The 20,040-nt window shown below is 41.0% G+C and overlaps 1 protein-coding gene across 3 annotated transcripts in view; it reads right to left on the bottom strand.

Annotated features, from left to right (window-relative positions):
* PLCL2 (phospholipase C like 2) overlaps positions 1-20,040 on the bottom strand; it is a 257,610-nt gene that overhangs the window by 37,565 nt on the left and 200,005 nt on the right. For all 3 annotated transcript variants that reach the window (XM_058553648.1, XM_058553666.1, XM_058553657.1), the window contains one exon: positions 4,521-4,596. In XM_058553648.1, the coding sequence (XP_058409631.1) occupies positions 4,521-4,596 (76 nt within the window). The remainder of the gene's footprint in view (positions 1-4,520; positions 4,597-20,040) is intronic.

Below are 20,040 nucleotides of genomic sequence, written 5' to 3'. Positions count from 1 at the left end.
GTTTCGTTAGATTTTTTTTCCAAACGTCACCTATTAAACTCCCCATAGTGGATGAGAATTTTGCTATTTTTAATCTCCCCGCTGCCAGGACACATGTAGTCTCTTGGCCATCTGGGGTCTAATTGCTTCTTAATCCAGCTTTGAGGCAGCTCTTCTCTTTTACCCCCACTTCCAGAGGCAGCAGGTGCCACCACATCCTGAGCTGGTGGGGGGTGGTCTGCAGCGCAAATCAGATGCCTGTCAGGTCCCCACCTCAGCTTTAGCTCTCCTGACTCAGCTAAGTCAGTTATCACTTGTTCAGCTGGTTTTCAGTTTCCAAAATTTTGTTGCTCTCATTTTCCTTGTCCTTATGGGTTTATGCCTTAAAAAAACAACCCTTACTGTCATTTTAATGAGGCTCAGAAGGGAGTGGAGATTAAATGCAGGTGTTAATACACCATCCTTGACAGGATGTATGTCACTGATTTCTTTTTTCCTTTCCAGAGAACAAATTATTTTCTATTTAAATTCACCTGATGAAAACACCCAATGCACTGAAGCAGAGCAGTCTGGGTTTCCTTCTATTAGATCAATTCAGTGACTAAAAAAGGAATTAAAATTCAAAGATAGGTTGCTAATTCTGGCCATTGAAAGAGAAAGACATTAGAAAGTGGAAAAGACTGTTCCTCTGAAAGAATATGGCTGATCTTTTATCAACTTTTTAAAAAAGAATTTTTATGAACTTTTATGGTGCTTCTCCCACTGCAGATTCCTGTTCAGATCCCCTGCACGTGTTCCTTACCAATCACCTACTTTGCTATTTCTTGGAAGAACAAGCATTTGTTAGATTTAGGAGCATGTGTGCACGTGAGTGTATGCACCTGTCTCATCGATGTAAACACACTCTTCCTTGTACAGCGCTGCCATTTATCACTGATCTTTCTCACTCACATGGGGGCCCAGACCCACTTACCCCACATCACTCCTGCACCATCTCACATCCAATTAGTCCCTTTTACTGGCACTGAACAAACGCTCCCAGGCTCTGGCCGGTCCTCAGTCCCCTCTTTCACACGCCAAAGCTGCTGCTCTCCTATGGCACTACATCCTTGTCTACCTTCTAACGGAAAACACTCCTTTCTCTCTCAGAATTTCTCTGAATGTCACAGCTCTCTGTATTAACCAGGAAGAAGAGTCCTTCCTCTCGCTAAGGTCAAGTGTTTCACAACTGAACTTGATTCCTGCCCTCCTCACTTCCTCCAGCCTCAATCCCTCTCATCTTTTATTGCCTTCCTCTTCACCTCTTCCCCGGATCTTTCTTACTCCTAGAAACATGGTTTTCTTATTAAGATTTCCCTTTAACCCTTCAACCCTCTGTGCTGCCATACTCTCTTCTTAAAAGAGTGGGCTACGCAGGCTGATTAAAGGGCCCCCTACCCCAGGGTCCCTCTGGGTCATCTGCCCGCCCGGGGCCTCAGGTTCCCAGCCTACCTTGCCTGGGGGTATTCACTTCCCAGCACTCCTTTCCTGCCTCACTCCCTCTTCCCAATAACATCAGCATACGCATTTGTATCTCCAAAAAATCAATTACAGGGGCTGGCCCGGTGGTGTAGCGGTTAAGTTCTCGCTCCCCTTCAGCGGCCCGGGGTTTGCCAGTTCAGATCCTGGGCGTGGACCTATGCACTGCTAATCAAGCCATGCTGAGGCGGCATCTCACATAGAACTAGAAGGATGTACAACTATTACATACAGATATCTACTGGGGCTTTGAGGAGAAAAAAGGAGGAGGATTGGCAACAGATGTTAGCTCAGGGCCAATCTGCCTCAAAAAAAAAAAAAAAATCAATTCCATAGCCAGGAGGTTGAACCTGTCCAGACTGGGTGCACTTTTTTAACATGGGCCTGGAGGAGGGAGTGTAACTCCTTATTTTCACTTAATTGTTTAAATGAAGGTTTATCTAATAAGAATATAAATTTGTGTTTAAAAATTTGAAATACTTCTAAAATAATCCTCTCTTGCAGCACTTTGGTGACCTATATCTTCAGTGTCATTGCGAGATTAAAGTTCTACAAGCAGAATAACAATTACTTATCAAAACTAAAATCTTATGCAAATGTTTTTGAGCCCAATACAAATTAGCAATTCTTCCTATGACTAATGACTATCTGCCCTTACGATAACTGTAAACCCGAGAAACAAAAGATCAAAGGATTCTAAAATAAGCACTTAGGATAATAGAGAGCTGTGTAGGCGTTCAGCAGTAACTGCGGAAACCAAAAGATGATCGTTACGTGCTTCTAAAGGTCTTTAAACCCAGAGCAACATGAACCCTGAACAGTACATAATGGTTATTCTTTTTCCCCTTCCTAGCAAAATCCTTAATAGACAAGACTCTTCAGCATTTTAAATACAAGCAAAAATATCCCCTAATGAAATCAAACAGAATAACACAAAGCTGCATTATGCTAGAAATCACCAAATTTCATAAACCAATGAAGTTGCAAAAAAATTGACAATAACTCAAATTGTTAAATTAATAAACAGTTCTTTTTTCCTGATAAATGTAGTCTCAAATTCTAATAGTCCACAATTCTCATAGGAATACATGCGTTTAATAGAATCGAATATTCAATAGAAGTCAAATCACATTTAGTCAGTTAATATTTGAGCGACTACTCTGTGCAGAATGTTAGAACAGATGTCACAAGTAAAATACAGAGTCACTCAGTATGCAAACCTGGTGCCATAGGATGTTACTATCCTGTTTGGAAGATGGAACACATTAATAAAATATACAGTAACTGAAGCAGCTCTATCAGCTGCCCAAATACATATCTGAAGGGCTGAATAGAATGGTTAGGTAACATAAATCCTGGAATCATAAAAGATCTCCTGTAAAACTGTTGAGACAAAAAGAAGAAAAGTACAGACTGGCAGAGAGGAGGGAGAGGGAAGTCTTACCAGAGGGGGGACTTGTGAAAATCTAAGTAGGAACACACAGGGATTAGGGAAGGGCAGCCCAAAGGCCAGGCTGGTTGGACACCGTCACTTCCTTTCCTTTCTCACTGCTCCCCAGAGCCTTCCAATTGGGTCCTGCCCATGAAAATCTTCTGCACACAGCTTTTCGATCATCACCTTAAAGTTCAGTCTCTTTCCCATTCTGCTCAAAAGCCAATGGCTCCCCACTGCCTCACAAACTGAGTTCAGACTCCTGAGTTACACACAGTAAGGACTCAATACATGTGACTGTGTGTGATTACTTTCATATCTCCTGTTCGATTTGAACGTTCTAGAAGGCAAAAACCAATCTTGCCTATTTTTTAATATTTTGTTATGTAATAGTTCTTACAAGTACCTTATGCATGGTAGAAGTTCAAAACATATTTATTAAATGAACAGATGAGTTAATTAATAAATTTTATATAATATTGGCAAAATGGGTGGGCCAGTTGGTTAGATGACCTTGCATGGGAAGTTAGAAGGTTAGAGTTGATACAACAGACTTTAGTAAGCTACTGGATGATTATGTGTAGGGCAGTGACATGAGAAAAATGGCATTTGAAGTAACTTGTTTTAGTTGTGGTTGTAGGGAATATTAGCCCAGAAAGGACTAGATGTAGAAAGATCACTTCGCCAATATTTTGCTAACAAGATGAGGATTTTTGTCTGTTGATCAGTCACTAATGTGCATATTCCTTCAATAAATACCAAAAAAGAAAATTGTCACATGTATCCTTGTCTTTAATCTATTTTAAACAAGTTTATTTCTGAAATAAGAGATGATTTTTTTCCCCAGGCTGCATAATAGTTATATAGTCTCTTGATCTTAAAGAAAAGCAACTAAAAACCTTAGAAATTAAGGACAGAATTACAAATAATCTCCATATTAGAATCTTCCAAATTGACACTCAAACAAAATTTAAAAATTGAAAGAACTCAATTTTGTCTATTCTAATTACAATGCAGAAAACACTTGATTTTTTGGTTTTATCACAGTTAAAATTAATTACATGCTTGTGTGTCTAAGTAGAATTTTATAATCTAGTATAAATTATCAGCATCTAGTATAAATTCATCAGCATTTGAAAATGCTGGTGCATTAAGAAGTGTTAAGAGGTTGTAATTGTTGCCCATTTTCCTTTCTAAGAACTCATTCTTTCTCAGCTCAAGCCTCACCTTTCCTAGTGTGTGCTAGAAAGTCAGGGTGACTGGGGGGTTTGGCAGCACAGGAAAATCTGAGGAAAGAGATGAGAGCAGAGGTTCTCATCTTGCTGCTCATTAGAAGCACCTGGGAGCTTTTAACAGCTATGAAATCTTAAGCCACACTCCAGACCAATGTCAGTATATCTTAAAAGCTCCCTCCCAGCTGAGTTTGTCATCCAGGCTTGAGACCCAGTGAATTGGTATTTTCTTTAGCCATGGAAAAATAATTTTCATATCTGATTTTCTTGATATAGTATCAAAAAGATGAAATAGTTAGAGGCAAAATATATGATGCTACTCATTTTATTTTACAGAAAAGAAACAAACTTGTACTTACCTGCCTTCTGACAATGTACAATCTTTTCGTACACAGCATCTGCATTTTCAATCAACGCCTTGAGGGACTGGATCATCTGCAAAGGGAACATCCAGACACGAGATGACACCTGACAGCTGGACACTGGTCTGCAAACGTGCATGGGGCTCTTCCCCTGAGAACAGGCTGAGGTGATGAGGCAAAATACTCTTTATCCGACTTCCTACTACTCAAGTTCAAAATGTATGTGAAAAATGATAAAATCACACATCTCCATGTGATGGTTTAAACAAGACTGCGAGTATGATGTTTCCAGGGCAGTTAGGCTTGTACAACACTGAGTTTAAACCTTGAGTCAGTACCGAACTGAGTTCACTTCAATGCGCAAAGCTTCAAATAAATACGTGTACACACCTGATCTGTGTTTTAAGTCATAAACACATTATGACATTTCAGTCATTCATTTTAACAAAATCTCCAACTTCATCTTATAGAAGCCTTCAACACCTACATACCTTATCCATTTTCAAAATGCCTTCATCTGAAAATTGGTTTAAAACTTACAACGAGGACCAAAAAACAGCATTTAGTTGATGCATCACTAATGATATCACTCAAACTAGTATTTTTAATGTTCCTATCAATGATTTTAAAACTTTCTATTTTGAGTTCTTGTTTCAAATTACATGTGCTTGTTTTAAGAGCCAACCTTGAATAAGAAAAACGATCAGGGCACAGCTGATCAATTATTTTACTCACCAAAATGTTAGGAAAAGATCTATCTGAAGTAACATTTTTGGCTTTAGAATCACCATGAAAATAGGATGACCAGATTCAGTTCTCATGACTCACATCGGTATAATTATGATGCTTGCTTTAAATGTAGATTCTAACTTTCTGTATTTAAACGTCCAAATATTTTGCATTATAATATTACTCATCTATTTTACATGACCATTCTATTTTAAATAACAAACACCAATCCATCATTCTCCCTTCCTTTAAATTCTGCCTTGTTTTTCTTTATAGTATTTATCACTAACTGCCACGGTAATTATTTTATAGAAACTAAATATACGTAGGTTGAATTTTTTGTATAACTCAAAGAACACCATATTTTGATTAGTTACACTTATTTAAACTAAAGCCTAATCAACACGCCTCTTAAAAAGTACACCAGATTCTTAAAGTGAGTCACACAGCATTTATCAACTTCCCCTGTTTTAAGAAAAGTATAGTAAACATCAAAAGGTTCGAAGGCCAAAGCAGGTGTTCATTTATGCCTTCATTCGTGATTCATGGAAGGTCTACTATAGGCAGCCCCTGGGTAGGAACTGGGGACACAGTGACCTGCAGGATATAGCCCCTGTCTTCAAGAAGTCCACAGCCTAGTGGCAGAGCTTGCACATTGGAATTCAGTATTTTCACATTCTTTCTTCAACATCTGAGTCATTCCTGTAAATTAAAATACTCTATTTTACAGCTTGACATATTGAACAGGCAGTGATAAAAATGAATAGTTAAGAACTCGATTACACTGATATGAAGTCATTTGTACCATTACATAATCTGCATACTAAAAAGGTTCATAGCATCATCAGTAACCTTTTTCAGCTTTGATGTCGAGCCAAATGAGAGATATGAAGCAGCAAGGACTTCTTCAAGCAAGGATGGTGGTTGTCATAGCTTAGTATCAAAGACCTGGCCAGCAGTGCCTCCATCATTCAGACAGGAAAAAAGCAAAAACAAAAACCACACAAGCAATGAAATGAACCTGGTCATGAAGCAAATGGGCAGTACAGGGGCAATACCAGAAGGAATGTAGGAGAACAAAACAGCAACACAAAGCACAGGCTCACACATGCAGACAACCTGCGGGGGAAGGCGGTCAAAACAGATTCACACTGGGGGTGGCGTGGGGCAGGAAGAGCACAGGCTTCTTTGGGTTCAAATCCTGGTGCTGCTGTTCATTGGCTTTGTCATCTAGGACAAGACATCAAACGTCATGGAGCCATAACGTCCTACCTGTGAAATGAGTTTAATAAAAGACACTACCGTCATAACACTGTGAGGATTAAATGAAAGGATGTGTGCGGCTGGCACAATGAAAACACTTGCAAATGGCCGATGTCACAGCTGACTCCCCATTTATCTAGGGGGCCTGGCAGAGCACTTTCTGGTAGCCCAAAATAAGCTGAATGCGTATGCCTTCCTTTCATATGTTCACTGGCAATGTTTCAAACACCCATTACTAATTTTAGTTTTACTTGAAAAGCCTGGTGTGATGAAGGTCAGAGAAACAACAAAGTGCATTATTATTCTTAGAAGCATCTTCCAGTTTAAAAGCGTCAACAAAGGGGGGCTGGCCCAGTGGCATAGCGGTTAAGTACGCGCACTCCACAGCAGTGGCCAGGGATTCAAAAGTTTGGATCCCCGGTGCGCCGATGCACCGCTTGTCAAACCATGCTATGGTGGTGTCCCATATAAAGTAGAGGAAGATGGGCACAGATGTTAGCCCAGGGCCAATCTTCCTCAGCAAAAAAGAGGAGGACTGGCATCAAATGTTAGCTCAGGGCTAATCTTCCTCAAGAAAAAAAAAAAGTATCAACAAAGGTTAAATAGTTATGCACCTTTCAGCTGTAAAATACCTACAAGGCTTCAGAAATGCACATCCATTTCAAGGGTTTGGAGAGGGACACTCCCCTGCCTCCTGCGCTCTGTAATGCTCAAAGGATCAATCCTTTATTCTTGGGGACAGTCATCTACTGAGTTCCCCTAAGTGTGGAACCCTGAGCTAAGTGCTGAGAATGAATAAAGAATAGTTGCTGACCCAGGACTACGAGCAAACAGTAACCACGATAAAATGTGGCATTGTCATTGTAGCCCACGTGCTATGGGTGTGACAAAGTTAAATACTCCTAAGCCAGGTTGGTGGGATATTTAATGGGGTGGGGTACTGGTGGTGTCACGGCGTCCATATTGATGCTCCATTTCTGGCTTGGACTTCAATATAACAGTTCTTCTCCCGACAATGGGAGTGAACATGCACCCCCCCTCACTTATGAGCAGTACATAAAACATGAAGGAGGCTAACAGACCAGGGTGGAGAAAGCAAACAGAGTGAGAAGCCATTCCCAGCAGGTTTGGAAGTAAACAGCAGTAGGTATTTGCAGACCATGTTAGAGGGGAGTTGGGAGGGAACCAGCCTAGGAGAAGGCAGGCACACAGTAAAGAATCAGCAGAACTGAGAGGAGGCCGGGAGAAAACACATCCAGACCTTAGCAGAGATAATCACTTTGCCACGCCTGGTATTAAATGTTTTCACCACTTCCTTTGGGAGGAGAAGTTGCCAGTTTATATCTTTTCATAGTTTTAGGGTACATATTTATAGTTAGGGTGCATATTTATAATTAAACTAATGTATGGTAAACAGTTTGTAGTTCTTGTCCAGAGCATGAGTTCATTAATCCTCAACTCTTGCAGTATTTGCCTAAGTTCTCCGTGAGTGAGAGAGAGGAGCCCCTCTCAGTGTTCCTAAGGAAGCTCCCGGGACTGTGAGCTCCTAGGAGCACACTAGGTTAAGGGTCCAGCAGGCTGAGAGGCAGGACCAGGCAATGCGCCTTCCGTCTGCCTACCCAGCGGGCTGATGTCTTGCTGTCATTCAGCTGACACTGTGATTGAACAGAGAGCACTTGGCACTGAGGATACAGCAGGGACAATAAGGGGATGCCATTAGATCTCGTGGGGACCAATGTCTGGGTCTGCTGCTTGATAACGAGCTGTGAGTATAAATAGTACAAGTGTTGGTTGAATGAATCAAAATGAAAGTAATTCAAGGCCTCCTCTGCATCAGGTATGTACTTGGTGCTTTCTATTTCATTTAATGCTCACAAAATCCATGTGAGGTGCGTATTTATGGTGTTAGTTCTACAGATGTGAACACCGAAGACCTGAGAGTTAAGCAACTTTCCTAAGGTCATCTGGTATTATGGGCAAAGGAGGGGCTGTAACTAATAAACAACAGAACTGGTGTTGCGTTTGACCTCAAAGCCTCTGCTTTTCCACAATCCATGATGGGTCTTGACATATGAGTAGCAGTTGCCTAGGCAAAGAAGAAGAAAGGGCATTCCAACCAGAAAAACGTACGAGAGGAGAGGGATTTAGTAACTCCTGATAGGCACTACACACAGTATGGTAATATCATCTCAACTATTAACATTGATCCAGAACTATTTTTTTTAAATAATGTTTCTATAAAGTGCTTTGGGAAAATATTTTTTAAAAATGACAACAATGAACAATTTACTTGGCTCCACTTAACAATTCATCATTATAAAAGAGAAATCATTTATATTTAATGTGAAACTACTAGAATAAGCATCTCAGACTAGACAAAAGCAGATATGTGGGGAGCAACATCAAGAAATGAGTCAAAGGGAAAAACTGCCTTATTTTCTCTGTATCTATTACATTAATATGTCAATATAGCACGAGGCCCAGTAGAGCGGTTGGCTCTATGAGCATTATTTGCATTAATGCAAATGCATTAATTTCATCGATCCCCTCTAAATGCATAGGCGTAAGTCTTGGCACAGCAATCAGACATCCTGCTGCCAGCCCTTACCACGTGGACACGCAACTCATGTGGTAACTCACCACGTGGACATGCAAATTGTTTATCAAGTACAAGATGCTTTTATACAGTTGTTGCTAATGGATTTCACATTAGTGTCCAGTTACCAGTACCTCCTAAATTTCTAGAACTAATGCATTAGGAAAATCTATGGATTTAACATAGCCTGAAAAACTATTTCATAAATTTGATCAATTCTAATACAAGGTTTTAATACAGGACTCAAGCAGATGTAAAGCAGAAAGTTTCAACTAAAGGCAAAATAAAAATTAAAATTCATATTTTATTAAGCTGGAAAGAAACCAGAAATGCCTTTCATAAGAATGCTCTGTTAACAAGTAACTCCCCATGTAAGTATAAAGCAAACTTCTCTGTTTATAGGTATGGTTATGAAGGACTATTACTATATTAATATATTTTATATTACTAGATTTCTATAGCCTGCTTCTTTATTTTATGTTTTGAAATTTGCATATCAAGTCAGAAAATTCTGTTTTCAGAATAAGCAAGTCTATGGTTTTATGTAAGGATCTTATGTCTGATTTCAAACAATACACGGAATCTCCTTTCATCCTAGGAACACAGATTGTGATAATTACAAAAGTAACTTGCCAATAATTTTAAGTCCTTGGGTGAAAGAAGTTTAATGATAACAGTAATAACATCTTCTGAGTTCTAGATTTTTTCCCTTTATCTTGCTTTGGCCCTCAGTTTCAGATAGAAAAGGCCCCCCTCTTAACTCCGTCCTTTGCCGTCCCCATCTTAACACACTGCTGCTGCTGCTGCTTCGTTGTAGCTGTTTCTAATGAAGTTACAAAGTCTGAGAGGTGCTCAAGTTGTTATAAAAGAAAATGGCCAGATAGCAAAAAAGGTTTGTTGTTGTTCTCTTTTTTTTTTTTGCTAAGGAAGATTAGCCCTGAGTTAATATCCATGCCAATCTTTCACTACTCTGTATGTGGGTCACTGCCACAGCATGGCTGATGAGTGGTGTGGGTCAGCGCCCAGGATCCCAACCCGCGAACCTGGGCTGCGGAAGTGGAATGCACCGCACTTAACCACTACCCATGTGGCCTGCCCCTAAAAGGCTTGTTCTTTTACACAGATTCTGTGACTATGTGACACATAACTTCCCAAACACAAATAGTTGAGCATCATTCTCAAAATTCCCAATGGACTTGTAAAAGTGATACACCTGGCTCCTACCACTGAACACCCCAGAGTTCCAAGGCAGTCTTGAAGATCCATGGTAGGCCTTGATGGACAGTGAATGAGCAGGTGGCAGGTGTGGCTTCAGGTACCACTAGGCTCAGGAAAGATCCTGGGAGGATTAGACCAAAGCAGGACTTGCCTCTCAGGACTCCAGGGATGAATAAGAAAATGGCAAATGTGAATCAAGGATGGAGGTCTCGAGAAGATGAATGAACGCAATCCAAAACAGTCTTCTCCCTCTAATCAGAATTATCTGCATGGCAGCCTCTAAAGGTCAGTGTCACTGGAGGACTGTCACCCTTGTGCTACATGGACATACGAAGAGAGCTGGTTCATCAATGCTGAGAATGGGACAGAAAATAAGAACGAAATTCCCTCAGGAATCTGTAAGCTTTGGTGCTTTTTTCTGTGCTCTTGAAAGTAACATCTGTCTGAGTTAACAACACTGCCTTTCTTTTTAACATTTTACAATAATTATTACTACTATGTGGGTGAAGAATTTTAGAATCAAAGCAGGAACACTTTAGAAGATCCAGGACTTCTAAACTAAAATTCAGAGGTAACATTTTCTTTCCCTAAAGCTTCCAAGTACAGCAAAATGTCACAAAGTTGAATGAGTGGAAGAGAAACCATTTACGAGGTTATTGTTGGAAAATGCAACGTAGCTTTTAACGCTTAAAAATAATATAAAAGTCACACATTTGCACTGGGGTGCCACAGTTATATCGCTGTGGGGGTCTTTGCCCAGGTGCATGCTACAATTAAACCTAGCCCCCCTCTCCATCTCCCGCAGGTGAGGGCTGTGGCCACACTCTGCTGTGTTGGGGAGGGCAGGGAGCTGGTTACCATCCAGGGGCCGCGGTTCGCCATGTCATTAATCGCTGTGGTCATCATCCCTCCCAGCAAGGTCACTATGAAAACATTTTCTGAGTAACAAACCGTTTCCAGAGTAACTCATCCTTGTTTCCTCAGCAAACTTTGCTTCCACTTCCACATTTTTCACTATGCAAATAATAGAAAAACCTCTATAATAGAAAAATTATAGAAAGAACCTGAAGCTCTGCCAGATAAAAAGCCCTACCGGATCATTAACGAATATAGAGAGGAGCATATTTGGGTGCTACTGCATACAGGACCCCACTGCAGGCACGATGGTGAGGGGGCAGGATAGAAAGCAACGTGAAATATCGTTAAGCTCTCTAGGCACGGGCATTCACCTTAGAGGAAGGCAGGGAAACACGGTTAGAGAAGGAGTGAGGGGCCAGATTTTAAGATTAGGATTTTAAGCAGAGATGCGCTGTGATCAAAGTGGAATTTCAGAACTATGGACAAAGCATGAAGGAAGAAATGGGGGGTGCCGGGCGTGAAAACTGGGACAGGAAGAAGGCAGGGAGCCACTGCTATACGAGAGACCTGGGCGGCTGCAGAAGGGTTGGGAAAGAAAGGATGGGACTGAGAGATTATGTAGGGAGGGACAAAGCAGGATTCGGACCGATTTGCTGTGGGCACAGAAGAAAAAGCCAAAGACACAGAGGGTGAACTGGATAGATAAAACTGGAACACATCCTGCAGTTGTAAACCATGTCACAGTTTACAAAGCGACCTCAATATGTGCACTTATTCAGGATGTGGAGTCCCACCTTAGTTGAGCTGAATTAGTGGTAACAACAGGGCAGTCTTGTGAAAATCTGCAGCAGCAACCAGAAACTGTATGGAAGCTTGGTTCTGGCATTGAAAATTGGGAATTTTCTGCACAGAGGTAGTAGCTGAGATGAAAGAATGTCTGCATCTCCAGGGGAGGAATTTTAAAGATAAATGAGATTAAAACATCACAGTGATGCTCCAGAATCACTTAAATTAATCACCAGAGAGAACTAGTGTAAGAGACACAGAAGGAGTGGTCCAGGGGAAGGAACAGTACAAGGATATTAAACATTCACATATGTGTGAGGAGGGTTTTGGGAAGGAGGGTGGGTCCACGGTATGAGGAGCTCTGGATTCGGTCATTTGGTCATCGTGGAGAATACAATTGCAGTACTGACAGTTCTGCTACAATGCGACATATGTGTTCCTAAAAATCACTGCACTACACAAAATTGTGCAATGAAAACTGCAAGGTTTGTGGGAAAAATAAGGATAGGGGCACAACATTCAAAAATTTTGCAGTGACACATTAAAAAAGACAGGAACCGAATAAAAGCAATAGCACAGTTCTGCATACGTTAAACAGTTCAGGAATGCAAAAATGCTACAACGAATGTGGCACTGGACCTTGAAAAGGACCTGCAGTTTGCTTGTGGAAGTGGGTGTCGGAAGGGTTGCAGCTTGTGAGTTACTGTGAAGGGGTGGAAGGAGAGGGATCTGAAATCTGATGGAAAGTTGTACCATGAGGTGTGGATGGGTATCGCTCCTAACACACTCAGTGAGCTGAGGGGCTGGCAGATGTTTGAGGGGTGTATTGTGTGCATTCAGGTCACCCAGTTGCAGTCTTCTGTGTTCACTAGTGTTTCTTGTGGTCAAAACTGTGCACAAGAAAACACAAAATGTGCGTTAGGTTAAAACGATTCCCTAACATATCAATCACACAAATAAATTTGCATTTTCAAAACAAGTGTTATAGCAGAACTGACTATAAAAGCGTGACTATAAAAGCGAGAGTGTATCAAAATCTTTCTGAAAGTTTTTTTCAAAGTCTCCAATGCAATTTTATTGCGAAGTATAGTTAAACGCTCAGTTTCTATCATATTCAACTTAAGTATGGTTTTGGCATCATATAAGCCTGACACTGTACTCAACTATTTTAATAATCACTTCTTGCCAGAGAATAGACGCCAAGTACTATATAAATCTGGAGCGAATTATGAGTTATGAGTGACCCAGGGCCCAGATGCAGGAAGCCAAGAATTCTCTAGCTTTTCAATATGCTCTAACTTTTCATAAAGTTCACTTCAGAGCTCGGATGGTACCTACCTAAGGAATGACTGTGGCTCTCCGGTTACACGACTTTTATCTAAACACTGGTACAATCTGAATCTCATATGCACCGGATTTCAGATCAAATCCGGTAAAGTAATATCCCATCTCATCTGTAGAGACCTGGCTGAATTTTCACATGACAAAAGGCCTCCTCTACCACAATCAATGCCTCCATCTATCACCTCTCACTCTAAATTAACATATCATCATATTTGCACACTTAGAAAGGCCAGCATTTCATAGATTAAACTTCAAGTTTTAATTAAACTGCACTTTCTGAAGGGAATCACCATGTAAATATAAGATAAAGGCATTATGCTAATTATACACAGGGTAATAAAGGTTTCTCCTGTCCTCACCTAAATAACCATTTGGATTCAGTACAAAATTCATGAAAATAAATACTATCATGTAGTCAAAACAATCAATTTACCACCCTAGGTTCTGTTGAGAGGTTTCTTCCTGTCCCCACACTCCAGTCAAAGCCAGGCCCTGCCATGTTGTCATAGCAACAGCCCTTCTAAGCTGGGAGGCTCAGGTGCCTGAGGAGCAGGGAACTGCCCCTGTTCTGGGCAGTAGCTTGCCTCCGAAGGTGGCGGCCATCAATTCCTGCTCTCTTTGTACGTACACGCCAGGGCCCCGTGGACAGGGAAGGTCCATTCCTCCTTACTTTCTACCAGGTGCTCTGACACCTAGTGCACACGGGATGGACCAAATGTTTACCCTCATGGGCATTTCTGAGAGGCACTTCCAGTGTTAGCCACTAGAAGTCCTTAGTAATACACATTTGTCAGGCTGGAGGAGAGGAGAAAGGAGCAAAGATGAGAGAAAACATCATGAAGACGAAATTGGGAGGAAAAAAGCACATGTAGAGGAATAAAAGAAAAAAAAATGACAAAATCACAGAGGCAGAGCTTAGAGCAATTAAAACAGTGAATGCACCAGAGTGATTTATCTTATCACAAATCATATTTTAAATCGGATAAGAGTATTTTATTTTATGCAGACAACTGAATAAACTATAAAGCCACAACCAAACTTTTATTTGAAAGGAATTCACTCATATTTCTAGATTAACTGGGATTTAGCATTACTAGAAGTCTCCATATGTTCCCAAACATATTTAAATAGACCAGGGGCTGGAGAAGCTCCATTGTGCAAAAGAGCTCAGGGAATATAGTTAAGGGCTCTGGAAAAATCAGAGGTTCCCAGACACCAACAGATTAGTCATGAAGTCAATGTGCAGATTTTAAATGTTTATCCTACTACAAATTGGTGGCAAAGTTTTAAAACTTCTGAATAGTTTTAGTTTCAAAAAGTACACAGAATTTCAAAAAGTTGAAAAGAATTTTGGTTTTGATCTTGTACTATTTCTGGTCCTGTACGATACCATATTCAGAGGAAACAAAATTGTTGAAAATTGAGCAAGAAAAAGAACCTAAACTACCCTAAAAAAGGAACTCCATTGCAATTATAAAAGTATCCAGAAAAACTGTGTACTAATTCCCTCCAGTTCCTCTAACAGCATATCACGCTGTGCTTTTCTGTGTGGACAGCATGTAGACAGTATGTTCACATGCACTTAAACTATAATAACCCTCTTATTTCTCCATTTTATGATCAAGCTTATATGCTCGGAAGTCTTGTTAGGGAAGAACGTGGTGTGCTACACATCGTTTTGTAGGTGATCACCGTGGGAAGACTTATGCAACATTCTCACACCAAACAGGCTACTTTATAGCACAAGATGAATCATACACTCAAGGACACACACACACACACCCCATCCTCTCCGGGGCCTTTGGTCCTATCAGCCTCTCAACATTGTAAAACTCTTCTCTGCTTTCCCAAACTATAATAACAACGTGCTTACACGACACCCTCATACCATCTCAGATGGCACGAAATTTAAGTGCCCCTGGTGCTCAAGCATCCTCTATGGTCAGGAGGGTAGGAAGGGGTATGAGTAAGTGAGGGTCTTAGCAACTTGGAAAGGAAGTTTCTACTGGGCCTGTGGGCAGCCAGGTGCAGTCCAGCGTGGATGTAGTCTACAGGCAGCCACTCACTTCTGTCTCCAGTAAATGCCTGGAAAGAGGGAAAGAAGGGCCAAGGCATCCCGGTGACTCCCCCGGTCTTAGAGCTTTTAAAGATAGTGAGCTCAGAGGCTACATCTTGGGTGGAAGGGAGTGTCTCCAAGGAGCTGATGAGAATGGCTTAAAACCTGGCCTGAATCATCCCTGCAGGAGGAAATGGGAACTTGAGCTCATTAAACCAATTATTCAATGAGCACGCTACTTCCACAGAACAGATTAGGAACTTGCGGATGCTACATTAACTCTTTCAAGTCACCAAGGACCATTTAGAGTTCTGACATGCTGGTTCAAAACTATTATTACTAAATTAATTAAATTTCAAAAGATACAATTTGAATTAAACATAGTACCACTTTTATTACTGCCTATTTATAGCAAGCCTTTTCTCCAAGGGGATCAAGGTGATTTAGAAACTCCTAATTAACAGAAGGTAATTCAATCACAGTCTTACTGTAAAGTAGCATTAGTTTCTCTCAGGTCTGTGATAACTAAGTATAGGTGTTAGTTAAGAGAGAAAAGCAATTGGAGACTTCTCTGTAATGAAAAGCAATATTTTTGAGCACAGTGAAGTGTCCACAATATTCCAGGAATGGCAGAGCTAGAAGGAAGACAAGAATGCATTCGACCAGTCACTCCAGGATGTACTGTACAAACCCAGGCATTCTTCCTAGTGTTGACCACAGAACTCACGTGTCCCTTCACCTTCCCCTTTCAGAGTAGAGAGACAACTCACCTAGCAAGGTGCTGGGAAACCTTACCTTCTCCTTTCACTTTGTAGTTTTAACTCTGCCTTCATGAAATGTAGTAACCAAGCTGCTGCTCTGAAGTTTGGAGGGAGATTAAAACATACACACATAAAGGTCTTAAAGCTTCAAGAGCTGCGTGTTTCTAATAATAAAAACTAATAATGATTACCATTTATTGAGAATTTATTGTATTCTGGGCTATTTACATGTAAACTCATACCCTTTGAGGTGATGATATTATGCCCATTTTACAGACAAATAAATGGTCTTGCCCATGGTCACAGAGGAAGCACCAGAGCAGGGACTATCTCATCCTCAGGGCTCATCTTCTTTGCTAGCACTGCCTCCTAAAAAACACCCACTCATCCACTTCCTAGGGTACAGGCAGGTTCCTCCCTCATCCCCCAATTTCTAGTCACAGTGTCTTTGTATGAGAACAATTCTGTGCACATGTATTTACCCTCCATGCACACCTGCCCAGATGGTCTGCGTGAATTCACAACTGCACTTATTGAGATGCGCCCTTGGCAAAATACATCAGGACATATCTTCTGTTGGGCGCCTTGTAGCCCTGGGAGTCAGCTCACAACGGCAGGTGAGATAGGAAGGATGACAAGGATTTCCCAAGGTGGGGTCAGAGCTGGCAGATACTGTGTGCTTGGGGATCAAGGTTTCTTCCCCCAGGAGCACAGGAGTGTGGTACAGCTCACTTACCAGGGCCAGTGAGTGTTGGAGATGAGGCAGGTGTGACAACTGAGAGAAGGTGGCTGTCTGGTCAGTCCACCAGGGGCCCATGCCCACCTACTAGCTCACGTGACAATCGACCTATGAGAATGCTTTGGAAAATCATAAAACGCTATGCATATATGAGTGATGTTTCCATCTCAGGACATCTTCAGTAAATCAAGCTGCTCTCCTGCCTGGCCAGGTGAACAACTAGGAGCCCTTACTTCTTCCTCCTTTCCCCTCCACTCCTCAACTCTGCTGTATTTTCTTCATAAGGTCTATGAATCTTTAAGTAGGGACTTTCAGACAGAGCAAAGAATCCTTTGGCAAAGGGTAGGGGAGACTCTGAAGGTCTGAACAAGAGGTAAATGATCTGGGGAGCTGGGACCCTCATGCCTTCCTTCCTCCTGCCTGTTCTAGTCCCAACTTCTCCTGCCTTTGGCCCCACCCTTCCCACAAGCATCTGGAGCTGTCCAAGTACCTCAGGCGTCCTCCTCTCCCCAGATCAGCAAAGGCCCCACTCACTGCCTTAGGATGTGAGTGCTACCGTCTAGTACTAAGACTGGAGAGCAGCTGTTCCACCCTCTACCCCCTCGCTAGCCCCCAAACCTAACCCTTCCCGGGAAGGCTACTTGTGATGATATAAATCAGTCAAGTTCGGGGAAATGTAGGCACTCTGTGGCAGGCTCTGCTGTAAGAACATAGTGGTGAACAGGACATACACTCTTCCTACCATCTTGGAGCTCAGATTTGGGGGAGGGGGAAAGACATACCTTAAAAAGAGGAATCAAACCAATGAAAGCATAATTACAAGTTGCAGTGAGTGTAAGAAGGAAATGAACAGCGTAAAGAGTAACAGGGTGTGGGAATCCACAGAGGGGCTTGGGAGCAGCTTTCCCACACGCCCCGGGAGGGGAGAGTTTCAAAGGTCTGGCCTCTGCCTCCAGTACCCTTTATAATCCCTTCCCTTCTGAGACAGCTTTAAATAGAATGTGGTTAGCACAGCCTCGATTTTATGATTTGAGAGAAAGCCCTCCTCCCTGCTAGGGGAGGGTGAAAGGAAACTGGGGGTTTTCAGAGAAGATACAGAGCCTGCCTACTAACTCCACCCAATTCCCCTTTCTCCACCCAGCCCTTCAGCCTCCCTAACGAAATGCTTGAGTTGACTGAGGAAAGGAGCAAGACTTTAACTCAATTCTTTGGCTCATTTTTAATGCCTCATTACCAAGCAGCCCAATCATGATCTCACTGAATATGTGTGGAGTTAAGTTAGTTATACAGTTTATTGGATTATAACACAAAACTCTGGTTGATTGTCACCATTTTCTACTGACATAGCATGCCTGCCTCACGAGCACAGAGAAATCAGAGCAAACTTGAACTTTCATTGCCTTCCCTCTTCTAGTTTCCGCCTCTCTTGTCTTTAGGTTCCTGACCGTCAAATGCTAACAAGATGCTAACAATTAACAAAATGCTAACAACTGGTATTCCTGCCTCAGGGGCCCACTGCTTTTTTCAGGACAGAAGGACTCAGGCGATTACAGAGCTCTCCTCCTACTGGGTTAACACGTAGAATGATGTTCTTATGGATCAAAATTCAAAATGCACTGAGGACATTAGTTAAAGAAAGAAAGAAGAACCTTAAAGATCATAATTTAAGCTGGAAAATGTGAATTTGGAAATCAGTGCATCGGAACCCCCTAAGGACTTTTTCTCCTAATCTTTCTGAGTGTGGACAAACTTCTCTGTAAAGGAGCAGACTGTACGTAGTGGAGGCTTTTAGGCTTCATTTCTGTTGCAACTACTCAGTTCTGCCACCTTAGCGGGAAAGCAGGCACAGAGAATACGTAATGGATGTGGCTGTGCTCGAACAAAGCTTTGTTTATGGACGCTGAGATGTGAGTCTCCTATGATTTTCACATGTCATAAAATATTATCATCATTATTATTTTTTTCAATTATGTAACATGTAAACACCATTCTTAGCTTGCAGACCATACAGAAACAGGTGGTGCCAGATTGGCCCACAGGCCACTGTTTCTCAGCTCCTGTCTAACATGTCACATGAGGCACCGTTTGGTAATACTGGATTGAAAGTATTCAAGAGAATATAGTTTGATATGCTACATGCACATTTAGAAAAGAACATGAAAAATCAGGTGCAGTTAGTATTTTAAAAGGATAAACATATGTTATGATATACGTAGGCAAAGGAAAAATTTGGTTATGAAGAATCCTAACATTAATCGAGGATTTTCACAGACACAACAAAGATAGGGCTCAGTTTTAGGAAAATCAACTAAAAAGTCTAAGTACCATCCCAATTACATTTAGCTAAATATTCAAATAGCCACTTCTATTCACAAAAATAGACTTTTTTTTTTGTGCTTTTGGCACCAGATAAGTGATTCAAAAGCTAAAATTATTTTGTGCCATAAATGACATAAATGACGGTATAACTGCATTTGATCACTCTCCGGTGTAGCAGTGTAATAATCATAAAGAAAACTAGAATGATCAACACTGATCTCAAATAAAACACTTGAATTAAAGATTTCTATAAGTAGATAAAGGATCTCCTATATAAAATCTCCATATAAAGATCTATAACATTTAGCCCTAAAGATTTGGCTAATACTAAATGTAATAGGGAAATAAATATTTTAAACTACCTAACATGTTATTTTTAAGTTAACTGGTAATTAAGCTTGTAGAGTTAAACTTAACTCTTAACACATCATATTGTCCACCCACTGAGTTTACTGTGAGAGTAATTTTCTTATGGTTCAGAATTTAAAATGCCTTAATTAAGTTAGAAAAGACTTTAATACCATTATTAAGTGCTATTTTTATTCCTGATAAATTCATGTGGTAGTAAAATCAGATTTCTGGTATTAAAGGTGGTTATTTTAGTGGGGTGAGTGGCATTAATTATTTCGCAGCAAGCTGTGGGAATAAAAGAGAACAGAATGAAAAACGGGAGTTGTTAAGTGTTATTTATAAGACTATATCTAGCTGTGGAGAAAAATCACTACCTCATTATTCAAACGGCTGTGGAAAAACACCTTCAAAATTTTTTTTTCCAGTTCATGACTAGAGACATAACAGACAGGAAAAAAGGTCAGAAACGAGTATATCCTACTGCCCAAGAAAAAATG

This window comes from Diceros bicornis, chromosome 2 (genome assembly GCF_020826845.1).
Source record: "Diceros bicornis minor isolate mBicDic1 chromosome 2, mDicBic1.mat.cur, whole genome shotgun sequence".
NCBI classification, from domain to species: domain Eukaryota; kingdom Metazoa; phylum Chordata; class Mammalia; order Perissodactyla; family Rhinocerotidae; genus Diceros; species Diceros bicornis.
Note: the sequence above shows the minus strand (reverse complement) of the source record. Positions and strands in the feature narration are given on the sequence as shown.